This window comes from Mustela lutreola, chromosome 11, assembly GCF_030435805.1.
Source record: "Mustela lutreola isolate mMusLut2 chromosome 11, mMusLut2.pri, whole genome shotgun sequence".
Classification (NCBI taxonomy): domain Eukaryota; kingdom Metazoa; phylum Chordata; class Mammalia; order Carnivora; family Mustelidae; genus Mustela; species Mustela lutreola.
The window spans coordinates 13,090,420-13,104,934 of NC_081300.1; the positions used below are offsets into that span (position 1 = coordinate 13,090,420).

The 14,515-nt window shown below is 46.0% G+C and overlaps 1 protein-coding gene across 4 annotated transcripts in view; it reads left to right on the top strand.

The window, feature by feature from the left end:
• The window catches only part of BCL2 (BCL2 apoptosis regulator), a 166,108-nt gene that overhangs the window by 7,604 nt on the left and 143,989 nt on the right, over positions 1-14,515 (top strand). Inside the window, exon 3 of one of the 4 annotated variants that reach the window (XM_059140800.1) lies at positions 1,084-4,065. The exons of 2 other annotated variants lie outside the window; for them this stretch is intronic. In XM_059140800.1, the coding sequence (XP_058996783.1) occupies positions 1,084-1,239 (156 nt within the window). In that variant the 3' untranslated portion in view covers positions 1,240-4,065. One more of the 4 variants, XM_059140803.1, reaches the window with a different exon arrangement.

A 14,515-nucleotide genomic window follows, 5' to 3' on the forward strand; every position in this document is an offset into this window, starting at 1 on the left:
AATTACAACCAAGCCTTTTTCCTTCACCAATTTGTTCTGATATATGCTCCACTCCATAGTGCTGACATTGTTTCTCTGCTTTTTACTTGCCAGACAACAGAAGGACAGACAGCTGTCCTTCAGTAAGAATAATGATTGCATGACTGTTTCTAGCTCTTTCTCATGGGGACCCTGCCCCAGGACTGTCCCCTAGCTGCCCATCATCCCACCCCTGGGAAACCTCCAGGATGTAGCTCCTGTGCCTTCCTGGCACACACAGGGTAGGAGTCACCTGAAGCAAAGAATGTTCTGCCTGCATTCCAGCAAGAGGGATCTGAAGAGGGCTGTGGCCGGAGCTGGAGTATAACCTCGACTTCAGTCTTGCTGCCGGGAGCAGGGCAAGGCACAATTCTGTCCACAGAAGGTGACACTTTTTCCTCAAAGATGTTGAATTCCAGCCACTCTGGGGAGGGGGGGGGAGATAGAATCCTCCAGCAGAACTTTTGCTTGCTCGGGTCTCTGCAGTGTGAGATTAGAGGGGTTATTCCCTGGCCATAGAGAAGTTTTGACTAACTTAATTAAAATAGCTTCTACTCAAGACCACTTCCTCACCCGCCCCTTAAACGTGTTTGGAAAGGAACGTCCCTGCTATGCTGGGGTGACTCTTTGTAGCGATGTACTGAGAGCTACTTGGGTGATTTTTCTTGGGGGATTGACAGGATTCTGTGAGAAACTTCTCGACAGAATGGGGACCTCTCTTCTCCGTGACACACGGAACACGCACTTCCCTGGGAAACTGTTTGGAAAATCTGTGTTTTCATCCTGCTCCTTGTTTTGCCTTCAGAATGTCAGGGATAGAGCCATATTCCATTTTTAGTTAATAATCAGCTCATCGGCTCTCTGGGGCTTCAACATAATGAGTCAGAAGCTTATGACTGACCCCAGTCTCCTCTTTTCCTCTGCCTCCTGAAAACAACCCGAGGACCCACGACGTCAAGTGAAGCTTTAATATTTCAAGGGAGATTTTTCCATCGAGGCCAGTACAGCTTTCTCGTGACAGTTCCAATTACTGTATTTCTCTCTTTTTAACTATCTTTTCTTAAGCTGCGGAAGTATCGGGAGTTTGCGACTTTTAATGCTTGGAGCACCGAACAAAGGATCAGTGGTGCAGGCTGTCTCTTCTGGACTATCTCCACCGCTTCTGGGCAGAGGACGAAGATGGCTTTAGCGGGCAGCACCGTGAATGTTGTATCTGTGTAGTGACCCTGAAATTGAACTGCAGCCTGCTAGGCCACTTAGGTGCATTTGAATTTTCCAGGAGAATCTGGGACAGATACTTAGTCCTCTTCATTCACTCCCTATTTGCTGTATGTATTACCCTCTCGCAATTAGAATAGGAATAAAATTAACTGCAAATTATATGCTCAGCTTCAGAGATTGATATTTCATTCTACTAAAGGAAAAAAAAAAAAAGGCAAGCCCATAAATGATGCCCTTTTGCACTTCTGAGTCTAAAATTTCAGGGCTTCCCCCTAGTCATTTCCCTTGTGAATTCCTGCTAGCATCTCTCTCCCTCTGTCTCTCTTTCATTTTAACACTGAATGCTTTTAGAGGTGGTTTTGAGTTTTTGTAATAACAAAATTGTAAGTATAGTGAGGCAGAGCCCCTTATTAAATATTAAAGTAACAGTATAAGAAGAAAAGAGTATGAAGAAGTCTTATCAGAACAAATGAGCAGTCGTTCACAGAATTTAACTCACGAAAGGCAGGGATGGAAATGAAAAGAGTAATGAAGCTCTTGTGATTTTGCATGATCATACACATTAATATATTTTTTTCATTGAAAACCCGTTAACTGAGGGTCTGCTATGTGCAAGGCTCTATGCCAGGTGTTTTAGTTGAGTAAAAAAGTGTGTAAGATCAACTTTGTCTTCAAGGAGCTTGCCTAAAAAGATGTAAGTTGCTGTAATCTTTGCCACTCTTTAATGGATGGAGAGATCGGGTCCAGCAGGAAGGGGACCTGGAGGAGTTTCATGCAGGAGGTGGTCAATAGAGGTACGGGGAGGAGGCATTTTAGATAACTGGACTGGAGAAGTCAGAGCAGACAGGAATGGATGAAGCCTAATGGGACAATATTGCAAACAGTAAAGAGTCTGACTTGGTTGGGACGCAGAGCTCCCTCATGAGATATGACTGGGTCCTAAGTTGAGACGTTTAAATAAATTTGGTGAAGTGTAAATAAACATGGTAGACATTAAAATGAGTATCAAAAGGGTTCTGAGGCAAGGCGGCGTGTGTGGGCTTGCTGAACATTGCTGGACAGTGAGAGACCGGGTAAGGGGTTTGAACCACGGTGGCAGAGTGGGGAACGGAACCGACGGCGCCAGAGGTGGGCGGCAGTGCTGAAGGGGAGGCAGAGGACTCACAACAGGTGGAAGAAGCAGAAGACTCAAGTCTGAAACCCGGCTCATTCAAAAAGTGTTATTGTCCTCAAGAGAAAGAGGAAAGATAAGAACAGTTGCTGTTTTGGGGGGGTAAATGTGATGAAGTTAATTTTGGACATTTTCAGCTTGAGTTTCCAGTAGGATATCCAAGTGGAGATGCCCATTAGCAGTTAGCCTTGAGGATCTGGGGCTCAAGAGAGAATCTGGGGAAGGCTACGATATGCTATTTTCCCCCCAAGCCAGGTAGATTTCCCACTTCCTTCCTGCATTTCCAGAAGTGGTCCTAACTGCCCCTGCTGATTCTATACTGCTTTTCCCCAAAAGTCCTCTACAGACTTCTGTGGATTAGATGGAGGTGATTAATGTGGGGTTGGCTTTCCACTACCAGTTTACGTACTTAAACAGTAATTCAACTTGAGTCAAATTAATGTTGTCCCAATATCCTAATAATAATCCCCATTTGTGCAGATCTTATACAATCAAAGTGTTCTCCTTCATTGGGTACTTCATTATTTAGAAAAATATTTCTCCTATCCTATTTAACTGGCACCTAGCAGAGTAGATCATAAGTATGTACAGTAGCTGTTTATTGAATGAATGAATAAAAGATTATGGAAGAGGCCCTTTGAGCATCTAACTCATCCCAACCAACTAATGTTCTCCTACTTTCCTTAACTGTGGAGTGTGTCTGTGTTCCAAGTGTCCCCACGTCACAGATTTAATAGAAATGAGAAAAAGGAAAACACCTGTGGAGTATTTTGATTTCAACACTTATCACTGAATTGAAAAAGTCTGTCATTCATACTTGAAGAGAAGTCTCGATTTACATTAAATGTATTTTAAAATTTAAATAGAAAATAATCTACATTAAACATTCAACTTCAATAGAAGTCTTTAACGCTAATATTAGACACTAGGCTGTGGGTTGTCACCTTAGATCTGTTTATACAAAGAGGGCACACAGCCTCTACATATGTGCTTAGCTACTCTCAGTCCCGTGGTTCCAATCTCAAGCCCAGGAGAAGCCTTAATGGCTGAGATTTTCATCTCCTTATCATTGAAGAAATCAGGGCTCGTCCAGGGTTCTCACAGTGGGTACAAGGTGGTTTCCTCCCTCCCCTAATTAGTGTCGTAGCTCCAATATAAAAGAACTACAGCATAGAAGTCACGGCGATAAATGAGCCCTTAGTTCTTCTCCCACACGAAAACAAGCCGCCCGTCGAAGGTGGCAGTCAGTCGAGCTCAGTGTTCCCAGAGGTGAGAGAGCCTAAGATTTTACCTCTCCAGACACAGACCAGCAAGAAGACCACCAGGGGCGTCCTGGATAAAAACCACTGGCCTGGCAGCTTTAGACTCAATGCTCTGTATTGCTTGAAGCCGGAATCACTGCCTCTCTGTGGTTTTAAGAACTGGAGGAATTTTGCATTTTAAGAACCCTCATCTCTTGGCACGAAGCAAACTCAAAGTGTTACTGCTCATCCTTTGTCATCTGTTTGAGAAAGATCGTATGATTTGTTTACTTGTAATGAAGCTTGACCATACTTCTCCAGGGGCTTTTTAAAAAGAAGGATGTGTCAGCTTGCAGATTTGTCCCCATGAATGAAACCACAAGCAAATTCTCTCTCCCTCCCCTCCCCCTCTCGTTTCTTTAGTGACCATCTGTGCATTACGTTACCATTGCCAGACCCTCTTCAAGTGGCTTATCTATGAGTGAATTCAGAAACTTCAAATTATAAAGGACACCCAGATAATTGGCCTGTTCTCCCAAGGATCTGTCCCCCGTGCTGCTGCCAGATTCCTTCTTAATGAACACATCGAGTGACAGTGGGATTCTTGAGCTTGTCCGCATCCGTGAGAAAATGAGCTTCCCTGCTTTGTAACAGCTTGTGGCTCGGGGAAAAAAAATGACAGCCATTGCACAAGTCTCCTTTGAAAGTCGTCTTCTTTCCCATAAATGATACTTTGAGAACACACTTAAGGGGTTATTAGTTTTCTATTTCATGCTTGGCCTGTGTGTGAGAATAACACCAGCTGTCACTGCAAATCAGTAGCTAAACACGCTTTGTCTGGTTAATGTGAACATTTAATATTTGGCTCAATTAAAAATTAACTGATGAAAGTACATGTCAAACGGAAACTGAAAATACCTTTGGAAGGAATATTGAAAGGGCATGGCCAATGAGGAAATTAGTGCTTTTAAAACGTGGGGACTTGGGGGAAACTTAATATGAGTCGAGACCCTTGCCTCTTCCTCCGGACCTCGCTACCTGTTTGACTCAGCACGGTACTGGAAAGGATGTCCTCATTCTGACGATGTAGGACCCAGCGGCATTTCTGTATTTTCTAGAGAATAACTAGGGTGTTTTGTTTTGTTCCGTTTTATGCTGAATGATACAATGAAAGCAAACGGAACAAGGGATCATTTATTCATTTGTTCCACTTTTTTTTTTTTTTTTTAAATGGAGCACGTGGTTAGACCAGGCCCTGGGAAAGTGGGAGTGCTCCCAGTTTGTGGGGTGGAGATCATCACCCCGATGATGTGGAGCCTCGAGAGAGCCAGGAGAGAAGATCGACAACCACAGCAGTGGCACTTTAATTAGAGTCCAGGAAGTCTTCCCACCCAGGAGAGGGGGCTGGAGCCTGAAGGAGGAGCCGGAGCTAACCTAGAGGCGTGGGAAGGAGGAGCGAAGTGTGGCCAGCGGGAAGAACCTGGGGAACAAAGGTCAGGGACGCCAAGAGCCGGTGGCAGGCAGGCGGGCTGCTGGCCGGCGGGAGTCCAGCTGGGCTGGAGCGAGGGAGGCGAGCAAGGGGGCAGATCAGAGCCGGCAATGCGGGAGTGGCACCGGGGAAGGGTTTATTCTAGAAAGGTCCTACCTTGGGACGCCTGGGTGGCTCAGTTGGTTAAGCAGCTGCCTTCGGCTCAGGTCATGATCCCAGCGTCCTGGGATCGAGTCCCACATCGGGCTCCTTGCTCAGCAGGGAGCCTGCTTCTCCCTCTGCCTCTGCCTGCCATTCTGTCTGCCTGTGTTCGCTCTCTCCCCCTCTCTCTCTCTGATAAATAAATAAAATCTTTAAAAAAAAAGAAAAGAAAAGAAAGGTCCTGCCTTGAATGAGACAGGGAGAAGCTGGCTCAGCAAATGAGCTGAAGACCTGTACCTGACCTGGACGAACGGTGGTAGGGACAGCAAGAAGCGGGTAGCTTTAAGCAATGATTAGGACTAGAACGGACTGATTTTTATTTAGGAAGATAGAGTGATGGACTGAATGCTTCAGAACATGGCCCATTTCTCCTTCAATTACAGTGCTCTTTTTCCATAATCATTTTGAAAAGAATATGGTCCTCGTCGTAGTAGATACATGAAAATATATGTTTTTCTTATTTCCCATTTGTTTCAGTTAACCCTGCCTGACTGGAAATTTTATTTTGTTAGGAGTCTCCTTGTAATAAATCGTCATTAATAACCAGTTAACAAAACTATATTTGAAGAAAGAAAGAATTCAGTTTTGAGAGGCAGTTTTCATAGAATCTTCCTCCACATGAAAAAAATCTCAAGAGTGGCATCTCACCTTGACGGAGGATTTTAAAGATTTTATTTATTTATTTGACTGAGATCACAAGTAGGCAGAGAGGCAGGCAGAGAAAGAGGGGAAGCAGGCTCCCCGCTGAGCAGAGAGCCTGATGCTTGGGCTCAATCCCAGGACCCTGAGATCATGACCTGAGCTGAAAGCAGCAGAGGCTTAACCCACTGAGCCACCCAGGTGCCCCTCGACCGAGGATTTTAAAGTTTCCAAGGGAATTTTGTGTCTGTTGGCCCCTTTGGTCTTCATGGTGACCCTAGACCAGGCAGGTGTTATAGTCCCACTTTCTCCGCCCACACCCTTTTTGTCCTCTCTTTGTTCCCATGCAAAGAGAAAGTTCTGGGGAGTTGCGGGGGAGCCAGAAAGGCCAGAGGAGCTGGTACTCGTTCCCAGACTCAGAGTCCAGTGGTTCTGTCCTTACACTGTGCTGCTTCTCAGGGTCTGTTTTCACAAGGACACCAGATTCCTCAACAGAAACTTAATCCAGTATATCTAATTTTGAAAAGTAGTATCCTCTGCTGCCTTTTACCTCAAAAAAAATGTCAAGGAAATTAAAATGTAGTCTTTTGTTTCAGGTTTCTCTCCCCCCTCCCCCTTTCGATTTGGCTTTTTGAAGGGGGCTTCATGTTTATGGGATGGGCAGAGGGACACCTGACCTCTTGCCTTGTGAGGCCCACACGTCCGCTCACGATGCTGCGGCTGTGCTTGGCGGCCAGGCAGGACTGAGCAGGCAACGCCTCCAAGGGGACAGTGGTGTGAGGGACAGAAGAGTTCTCGAAACTCAGCATGAGGGTTCTGGGACACAGCAGGGCAGGTAGAATTATATGAATGTAGACAATCACTTTGCTTGTTTGGCATCTAACCAGCAATCTGCGTTTTTGTTAACTCCTAAGATTGGCCTCTTTAGGTAAGCAACATAAACTTGGTGATGAAAGCGGTTTCTGAATTTAAAAAGCGGTGGAGCCTTCATCAGCAAGCTCCCGGAGCGTCTAAAGGGCACGTGGCTATGTTAGTTCAACCTCATTTATTCAGCAAATACTGAGAAGAGCGCTGGAGTTGTAGCAGAAGACGTGGCGGTCAAGAGCTGTCCCTCGACCCTCTCGTGAATCCTCCGTTGTGGAAGTTAGCACAGTAAGCAGGCAAATCATTCACCATATAAGGGAGTACAGTATAGCAGAAAGGGGACAGGCTGATAAGAGAGTGTCGATGGGCCTCATTAACTCTTGCGGGAGTCCTGGGGTTCCTCCAGTGGTACCGCAGATCACCCAGAGAGGGTCAATGGCAAAAACACAATGTTCTACTTTAGTATAACAGCCCGTGTGTCAGTTCAAGTGTGGGGTGGGGGTTGCATGCACAATAGAGACTTAGAGAAGACTTTCGTTTTTGGCCAAAATGTTTGGAACGTTTTCCCCCCCTTACCCCTACTGGTCTTTTCATTTCCCACATTTCTGTGTATCACAACGTTGTTCAATGGCTCCGGCCCCAAAAGCCAGGAGGAAGGAAGGAACTGATTTCACCCCACCACATGCCAGACTCTGTGCTTAGTGCTACGGTGGATAGGAGATAATTCAACCCCCATAACCTCTTCTGAGGGTAGGAAGTGGAATTACAGATTGAGGAAGCAGAGGTTTGCAAAATCAAGGAATTTTCCCCAGTAAGAGGCAAAACCAGATCCTTTTTTAGGCAATCCAAGCGGTCATGGATATCCTCTAAAACTTAAGGAATTTTTTTTTTTTAATGTAAAATAGAAACCTATTAAAAAGTCACACTTGACTGCATGTGACTTTTTGGTTTCTTTTGTGTTTCCTTAGGAAGCCAATTAGTCATCTTTATTTTAGTAAGGAGGAGGTGAGATCTTTCATAACACGAACTTTTAAAAGTTCTTTCATAGTTGAAAAAAAAAAAAGAGAAACATTTTGTTTCTGTCTTTCTCCTCTTTGGCTCCAACAGTCCGTGTAAATAGCTTTTGAAAAATAAGTAGTAATCACCGCTTCATACTGGAGACCAGACACCTGATTCTGAAACTGCCCCAGGGGTCAGCGTGTGTGTGTTGGAATAACAAATGTGCAGTGCGTTCCTGGTTCAAGAGAAATGACCTCACTGTCCAATTGTAACCTACCTGATGCCTTAATCAGGAGGTGGGAAAAGTCTGTGGTTTTACCTCTTGGGTCATCCTCAGCCCTCTGCTGTCTTATTTTAGGCATGACCTTAGTGTTTTTTTCCAGAGTCCAGAGGTGGAATGACATGTTACTCAAGCTTACAAGATGATGATGTATCCCTTTTTTTATATTTAGCTGTAAATTTTATTCTACTCATAAACAAACCCACTTTCAGCCACCACGGTGTATCAAGGGAGAGTTGTTTCCATCTCCCTTGGTTTAATTTGGATACATTTGACCTAGAACAGCACAGTGTTTCCACAATAACATTTGAACAGGATGCTGTTGGGCTAGTCTGCAGGGTTCAGGGAGTTTTGGAGTGGGCCAGGAAACTACTTTCTTAAAAGAAACCTAAACACTAAGACCTGACAAGATAGGAAACTCTTACTAGACTCCTTATTAAACGTATTTCTGTTTTTCCTTGCTTTCTCATTTCATTAATTTCTGTATCTCTTCGTGTTATTAAACGGTATCGGTTGACTAGTTAACTTAAGTTCATGTGCTAAATGAGTAACTCAAATTCAGAAGGCATAAAATAAAAACAAAATTGTTTGAAGGGGTTTGTTTAAGAAAGCATATGTAAATAAAAAATTAAATTAAACGTGTCTCCCAGGCACAACACGTTTTAATTTTTAGAGTAGAACTTCATGGTATTTCATAAGGAAGCAAAAAAGGAAGGGAAATTATTATTCAGGCAGAGAGACAATAGTAACCTTTTATTTATTGAGACAGAGTTCAAAACCAGGCTCCCCAAACCCTGGGATCTGTGTTTGCTGAACTGAACACCCCACTAGCTATTTCCGCTCTCTTCTGGGGACTAGCCTGCTTTAAAAATGTGGGTCCAATATAATTAAAGTGTTTAATTTATAAGCTATAACCCAACATGATAATGTTTAAAAGTCTGCTTTATGTATTTTTACAAATTCTTAAAATCTCAAGGACTTGAGATAATTAGGACCTTTGTTTTTTAATGGCTTTCTGTGTGAGCTCTTAGTGGTAGCAATTGATCTTGGGACAAGAGAGGGGTACATTTGGATTCTGTGCCCAGGACGGGCTCCCTCCTGTCTAGGATGAAGAGGAGAAACCTCTTTCCTTTCTCTGCCTCAGTTGTACCTGCGATGATTTATAATGTTGATGTGGAAACGAAGAGCACTCATTTGTCACCAGGATTGTAATTGGTGGATGAAAAGTCTTTATGACCGCAAAGTCCATTAACACTCTGTTTAGTAATTATGATGATTCTAAACACAACTAAGAACTAGGAAGTAATTTCAGCCCCTGCTATGCACAAGGGTAACACAAAGGTTACACGCCAAAGGTCATACCCATTAGTCATAAGAGCTGGGCCATCATTCTTAACAGAGTTGGGGTGTGTGTGCTGTGTGTGTGTGTGTGCGTGCGCGTGCGCCTGCAAGTGTGGGCTTGGAGAGAAAGAGACAGAAATAGACATACCTGATAGTTACCATTTTAACCATTTTTTAAGTGCATAGCTCAGTGGCATTCCATAAATTCTCAGTGTCGTCCCACCGCCCTCCCCATCCGTTCCAGAACGTTTCCACCACCCCGAACTGAAACTGACTCCGTTAGACACAAACTCCCCATTCCCTCCTCCCTTTGGCCCCCTATAACTACTTTTTTACTGTCCCTGTGAATCTGACCATTCTAGGCACCTCATACAAGTGAATCACACAGTATCTGTCCTTTCGTGTCTGGCTTATCTCACTAACAATATGTTTTCGGGGTTCATCCATGTTGTAGTCTCTGTCAGAATGTCATTCCCTTTTTTGAATTTAAAAAATTTTTTTCTTTATTAACATATAATGTATTATTTGCCCCAAGGGTACAGGTCTGTAAATTGTCAGTCTCACACACTTCACAGCACTCACCACAGCACATGCCCTCCCCAGTGTCCATCACCCGGCCACCCTCTCCCTCCCTCCAACCCCCCAGCAACCCTCAGTTTATTTCCTGAGATTAAGAGTCTCTTATGGTTTGTCTCCCTCCTAATCCCATCTTCTTTCATTTTTCCTCCCTTCCCCCCATGATCCCTGGCTCTGCCTCTCAATTTCCTCATATTAGGGAGATCATATGATAATTGTCTTCCTCTGATTGACTTATTTCGCTAAGCATGATATGCTCTAGTTCCATCCATGTTGTTGCAAATGGCAAGATTTAATTTCTCTTGATAGCTGCATAGTATTCCATTGTGTATATATACCACATATTCTTTATCCATTCATCTGCTGATGGACATCTGGGCTCTTTCCACAGTGGAACATCGCTGCTATAGACATTTGGGTGCACGTGCCCCTTCAGATCCCTACATTTGTATCTTTAGCTTAAATAATTTTCCACTCAGAGTTTTTTTGGTTTTGTTTTTATTTATAATACATCTTCTCACAAGGTCAGTTACCATTTTTTCTGGTTGTAGAAATGGCACAGACAGTCCATTAGTCCCGAGTGAGAAGCAGAGCCTGCAAATTATTAGAAAAATTACGTGGAGAGTCTGACTATACGGAAGAGCGTAACAAGGCCACGAAGCCCCGCCCAGGAATGCCAGACCCGGCCGTGTGAGGCTCCTCTGTGTGGGGCGGATGGTGACGAAGGTCATAGCAGTCCTCCAGGTTGTCCCCGGGTCGTGGCTCAGGCCAGGCTTGCGATGATGCTGGGTCAGCAGGACGGGTCCCTTTCCATAAGGGCGAGTTGAAGAGTTCAAGGAAAGCGGGTAGTGTGTTTCTGAAATGTTTCCTTTCCAGATGGTTAAGATTTTTTAAAAGTTTTGGGTTCAGTCATCTGAAAAATGGGCTTATGGGCCACGATTCATTCCAGAACACAGGGCGAGGGAGGAGGCAAGGCAGTGGCAGCGTGAAAAAGAAACAGCAGACGAGGCACCCTCACACGTGGGCTCACCTGCACCTTCCTTTTCTTCGACCTCACTTTCTAGGGCCGAGCATGGAAGGGATCCGGACTATGGGGCATGTGGGTGTTGGTGTCTCTGGGGGGTTTCTGCTGGAGTGCTGTGGCTAAGTTATCCTCGCTCTGCCAGAGGGACATTGTTGGCATATTTGGAACAACCAGGCGCCCTGCCAGTGCCCCAGAAGGGCTCGTGTGCCCTGACTCAGAGCATCTGCCCCTGGACTTCGTTTCCACTACAGGACAGTGACATGTGGTCACTCGCTTGTTCACCAGGCTCAATGCCTGCGAGGTTTCTCTGTGTAGTCTCTGGCCTTGTGGAAGGCAGCCGATTGGGGAGGCAGCCCCTCCACTGGAAATCTCGCAATCCAGTGAGTTCTTCCTGAGGAAGTTAAGGATGGCTTCCTGGAGGTGGCACCTTGCAGGCTGGGCCTTGAAGGCTACATAAGAGCTTGCCCTGTGGGGGATGGGAGAGGGTCCTGTGTGCAAGTACAGAGAGTCATGGGAAGGTTGTGACGAGTTGGGGATGGTGCAGAAGTCAGCATGACCAGAGGATAGGTGTTGTGGGGTGGAATGCAAGGAGATGAAGCTGGGGGTGGGGGGCGGGGGGCGGGGTTAGGCAAGGCTGATGCACCAAGGCCCTGAGGGTCTCCCCGAGAACTTGGATTTGGTCTTTGGTCTTTCATGCGGTAGAGGGCCAGTGACGGTTTCTAGCAGGATAGTAATTTTTGTTGGAGGGGGCAGAGGGAGTCCAGGTGGGAAGAAGGGGCAGGGGTCCCTCTCGGGACGGGGCTGAGCACCTGCGCCTGGACACCTGCCTCTTCTTCCCATCGGGATGGGACAACTGTGAAAGACATTTCAAAGGTAGAATCTGTAAGGTTGTGCGTAGGACTTGAGGAATGTGGATGCAACTTGACCATCACTGACCTCTCGGTGCTCAGCGTAGGGCAAGCCCACAGCGGTGCCCAGTAGACGCTGACCGACCGACCGACCAACTGACTGACTGGACAGTCTGCGTGGATGGTAAGAGCAGCACCGGCCGTGTCAGAGGGACAGCCCAGCCGTATCACAGTAGAAGAGCTGTTGGTGCTGTGTGCGTGCGCCCTGCCAGAAGCTTTCCAAACAGCCCATCTCCATGAACGCATTTCTTTCTTAGGACAGTCCCAGGAGCTTGGTGTGCTTTTGTCCTTGTAGATGAGGACACGGGGGCTGGGAGAGGTGACTCACGCCACTGCTTCAGGGACTGAGCTGGGATTTGAACTCAGGCATCCACAGGGTACTCGGTGCCCTTCTCCACAGCACTATGGCCTCTCCCCTTCTGGAGTTTCCCGGAAGCTGCTTGTGTCAAGGCCCCAGGAGTGATGAGCAGGCCAACAGAACCAGCGGCGGGAGGCATAGAAGCCTGCCTAGGAAACCGTTTATCTCACATAGACATACCATCTGAGATGACCTTAGTAGAAATAACAATGGCAGTAATAACAGCGCTGCAGTCCTTTCCCTGGCATCGAAACCAGCTTTGTAATGAAAATGGAATTTCTCTGGGAAAGAGTCCTAGAAAGAGATGGGCCTTTGAGATAAAATAACAAATTGTAAACTAGCATCAAATTGTTTTCTGTGTGTTTTCCCTTGCAGGCTTGCCTTCTCTGTTGTGTCATTTACTTTGTCCACTTGGCGCCTACAGATCCGTCTCCCAACCCCACCCAGCCCTGCCCCCTCCCCCACCCCGTGACCCAAAGGAAGAGGAAGGAGCATGCGCATCTAGGGGCAGGGGCACCCTACCTTGACTTGACCCTCAACGAACCTGGGGGGAAGGGGAAGGGGTCCTCTAGGGGAAACATTGCTTTTTGGAATGGAAGCCTGTGGCTTTCTGGAATGAAGGGTGGTGAGTTTGGTTTCCCAGGTGGCCCACAGGCCGGAACGTGAGCTCCACGGCTCAGGTGAGCGCGCCGTCATGGATCGTTACAGCCCCGACCGAGGCTGTGTTGTCATGCCATAGGTCAGAGTCACATAAAATAAACTCTTGTCATAATAAAAGGACGTGGCAGCCAGATTACATCTCAGAGCTCCTCCACTCCTTTACCCCAGAGGACAGGCAGTGTAGGGAAGGGCTTCTATTTTTATGCTGATTCCAACCAGGGGTCTGCCTGGCTCTCCCACCCTTGTAAGTGGTGATAAATAGTGGTGGCCGTAGCAGCATGGAGAGAGTGTGGCCTGGAAAGCCAGCCAGACTCTCTTGGCTCCCATTTTATGCAAATTCGCCAAACAGAATGCAAATGATTTCACAGTAATGTGGAAGGTGGGGGGGACAAGTGCTCATCTGTTTTCAGCGGTCTCCCTGGGCTTCTGGCAGTGGCCCCTGTAGAGGCACCGGGTAAAAGGTAGCTGGGAGGGAGGGGCTCCCACTGTCAGGAGAGACCTCACCTGGGATTTGACCAGGAGCAGCAGCTTTCCCTTTGGCAGCCTGCAAGCCAGGACTTCTGGGTTTCAAGAATAGGAAAAGGTCAACACGGACTAATGCCTTTTCAAGTCGTTTCTGCCTCTTCTTATCCCATGATGTTCCATGATCACAGGAGACATCCAAACACTTACCATTCTCACACGTATCAACTAGGCATTTAAAACAGTGTGCTAGGCATCGAAAAAAGACTCGCAAGCTTCAAAGCGTGAAACCGTGACGAAGTATGTCCCAGATCCCCTCCAGTGTTCGGCAGTGCCGTAGCCACCGGGCACGTGATGTGTGGCTAGCCTGGCTGGAGATGTGATTGGAGTATAGAGTACCCACCAGCTTTCAAAGACTTTGTGTGAAAAGATGAATGCAAAAATGCTTTATTAGTATTTTTAGGTTAATTTTTATGTTAATTGTATGTTGCAGTGATAGTGTTTTGGATATATTGGTTTAAATAAGACTATATTAAACGTGGCCACTCAAAAATTTAAAATTACTCGTGTGGCTCCTGTTATATTTCTATTGGACAGTACTGGTCTGGACTGCTAACCGTTTATTACACAGTATGGTCACCTTTTTACCCCATCTTTGGATCTTATTATATGGGAGGGTAGAAAGAGCTTCCTTTTTGCCCAGACGAGGTATAGTTTAGACAGCTTTGTGGCACACTGTGTGACTCTTTCCCAAGTGTACTCGCATCCAGGTTCTCATTGAGCCACGCGTGGTGCATGCAGGGAGGGCCTGGCCACACTTTTAAAGATGAGTATCTTGAAGTCAAAGAAGAGGCTTGCCCACCTACCTCAAGAGTTGGGGTTGGGAGTACAACATCAGACTTTCCACCGCTAGTCCAATGTCTGCTAGAAAGAAACTAAAAACTAGGAATATTTATTTCAAGGCAACGGGACAGGATCCCATTTAGAAGTAAATATGTCTGTGTTTGTGAATGTAGCATGTCCTGCCACGACTAATGTGACACATTCATCCAGGGACGACGGA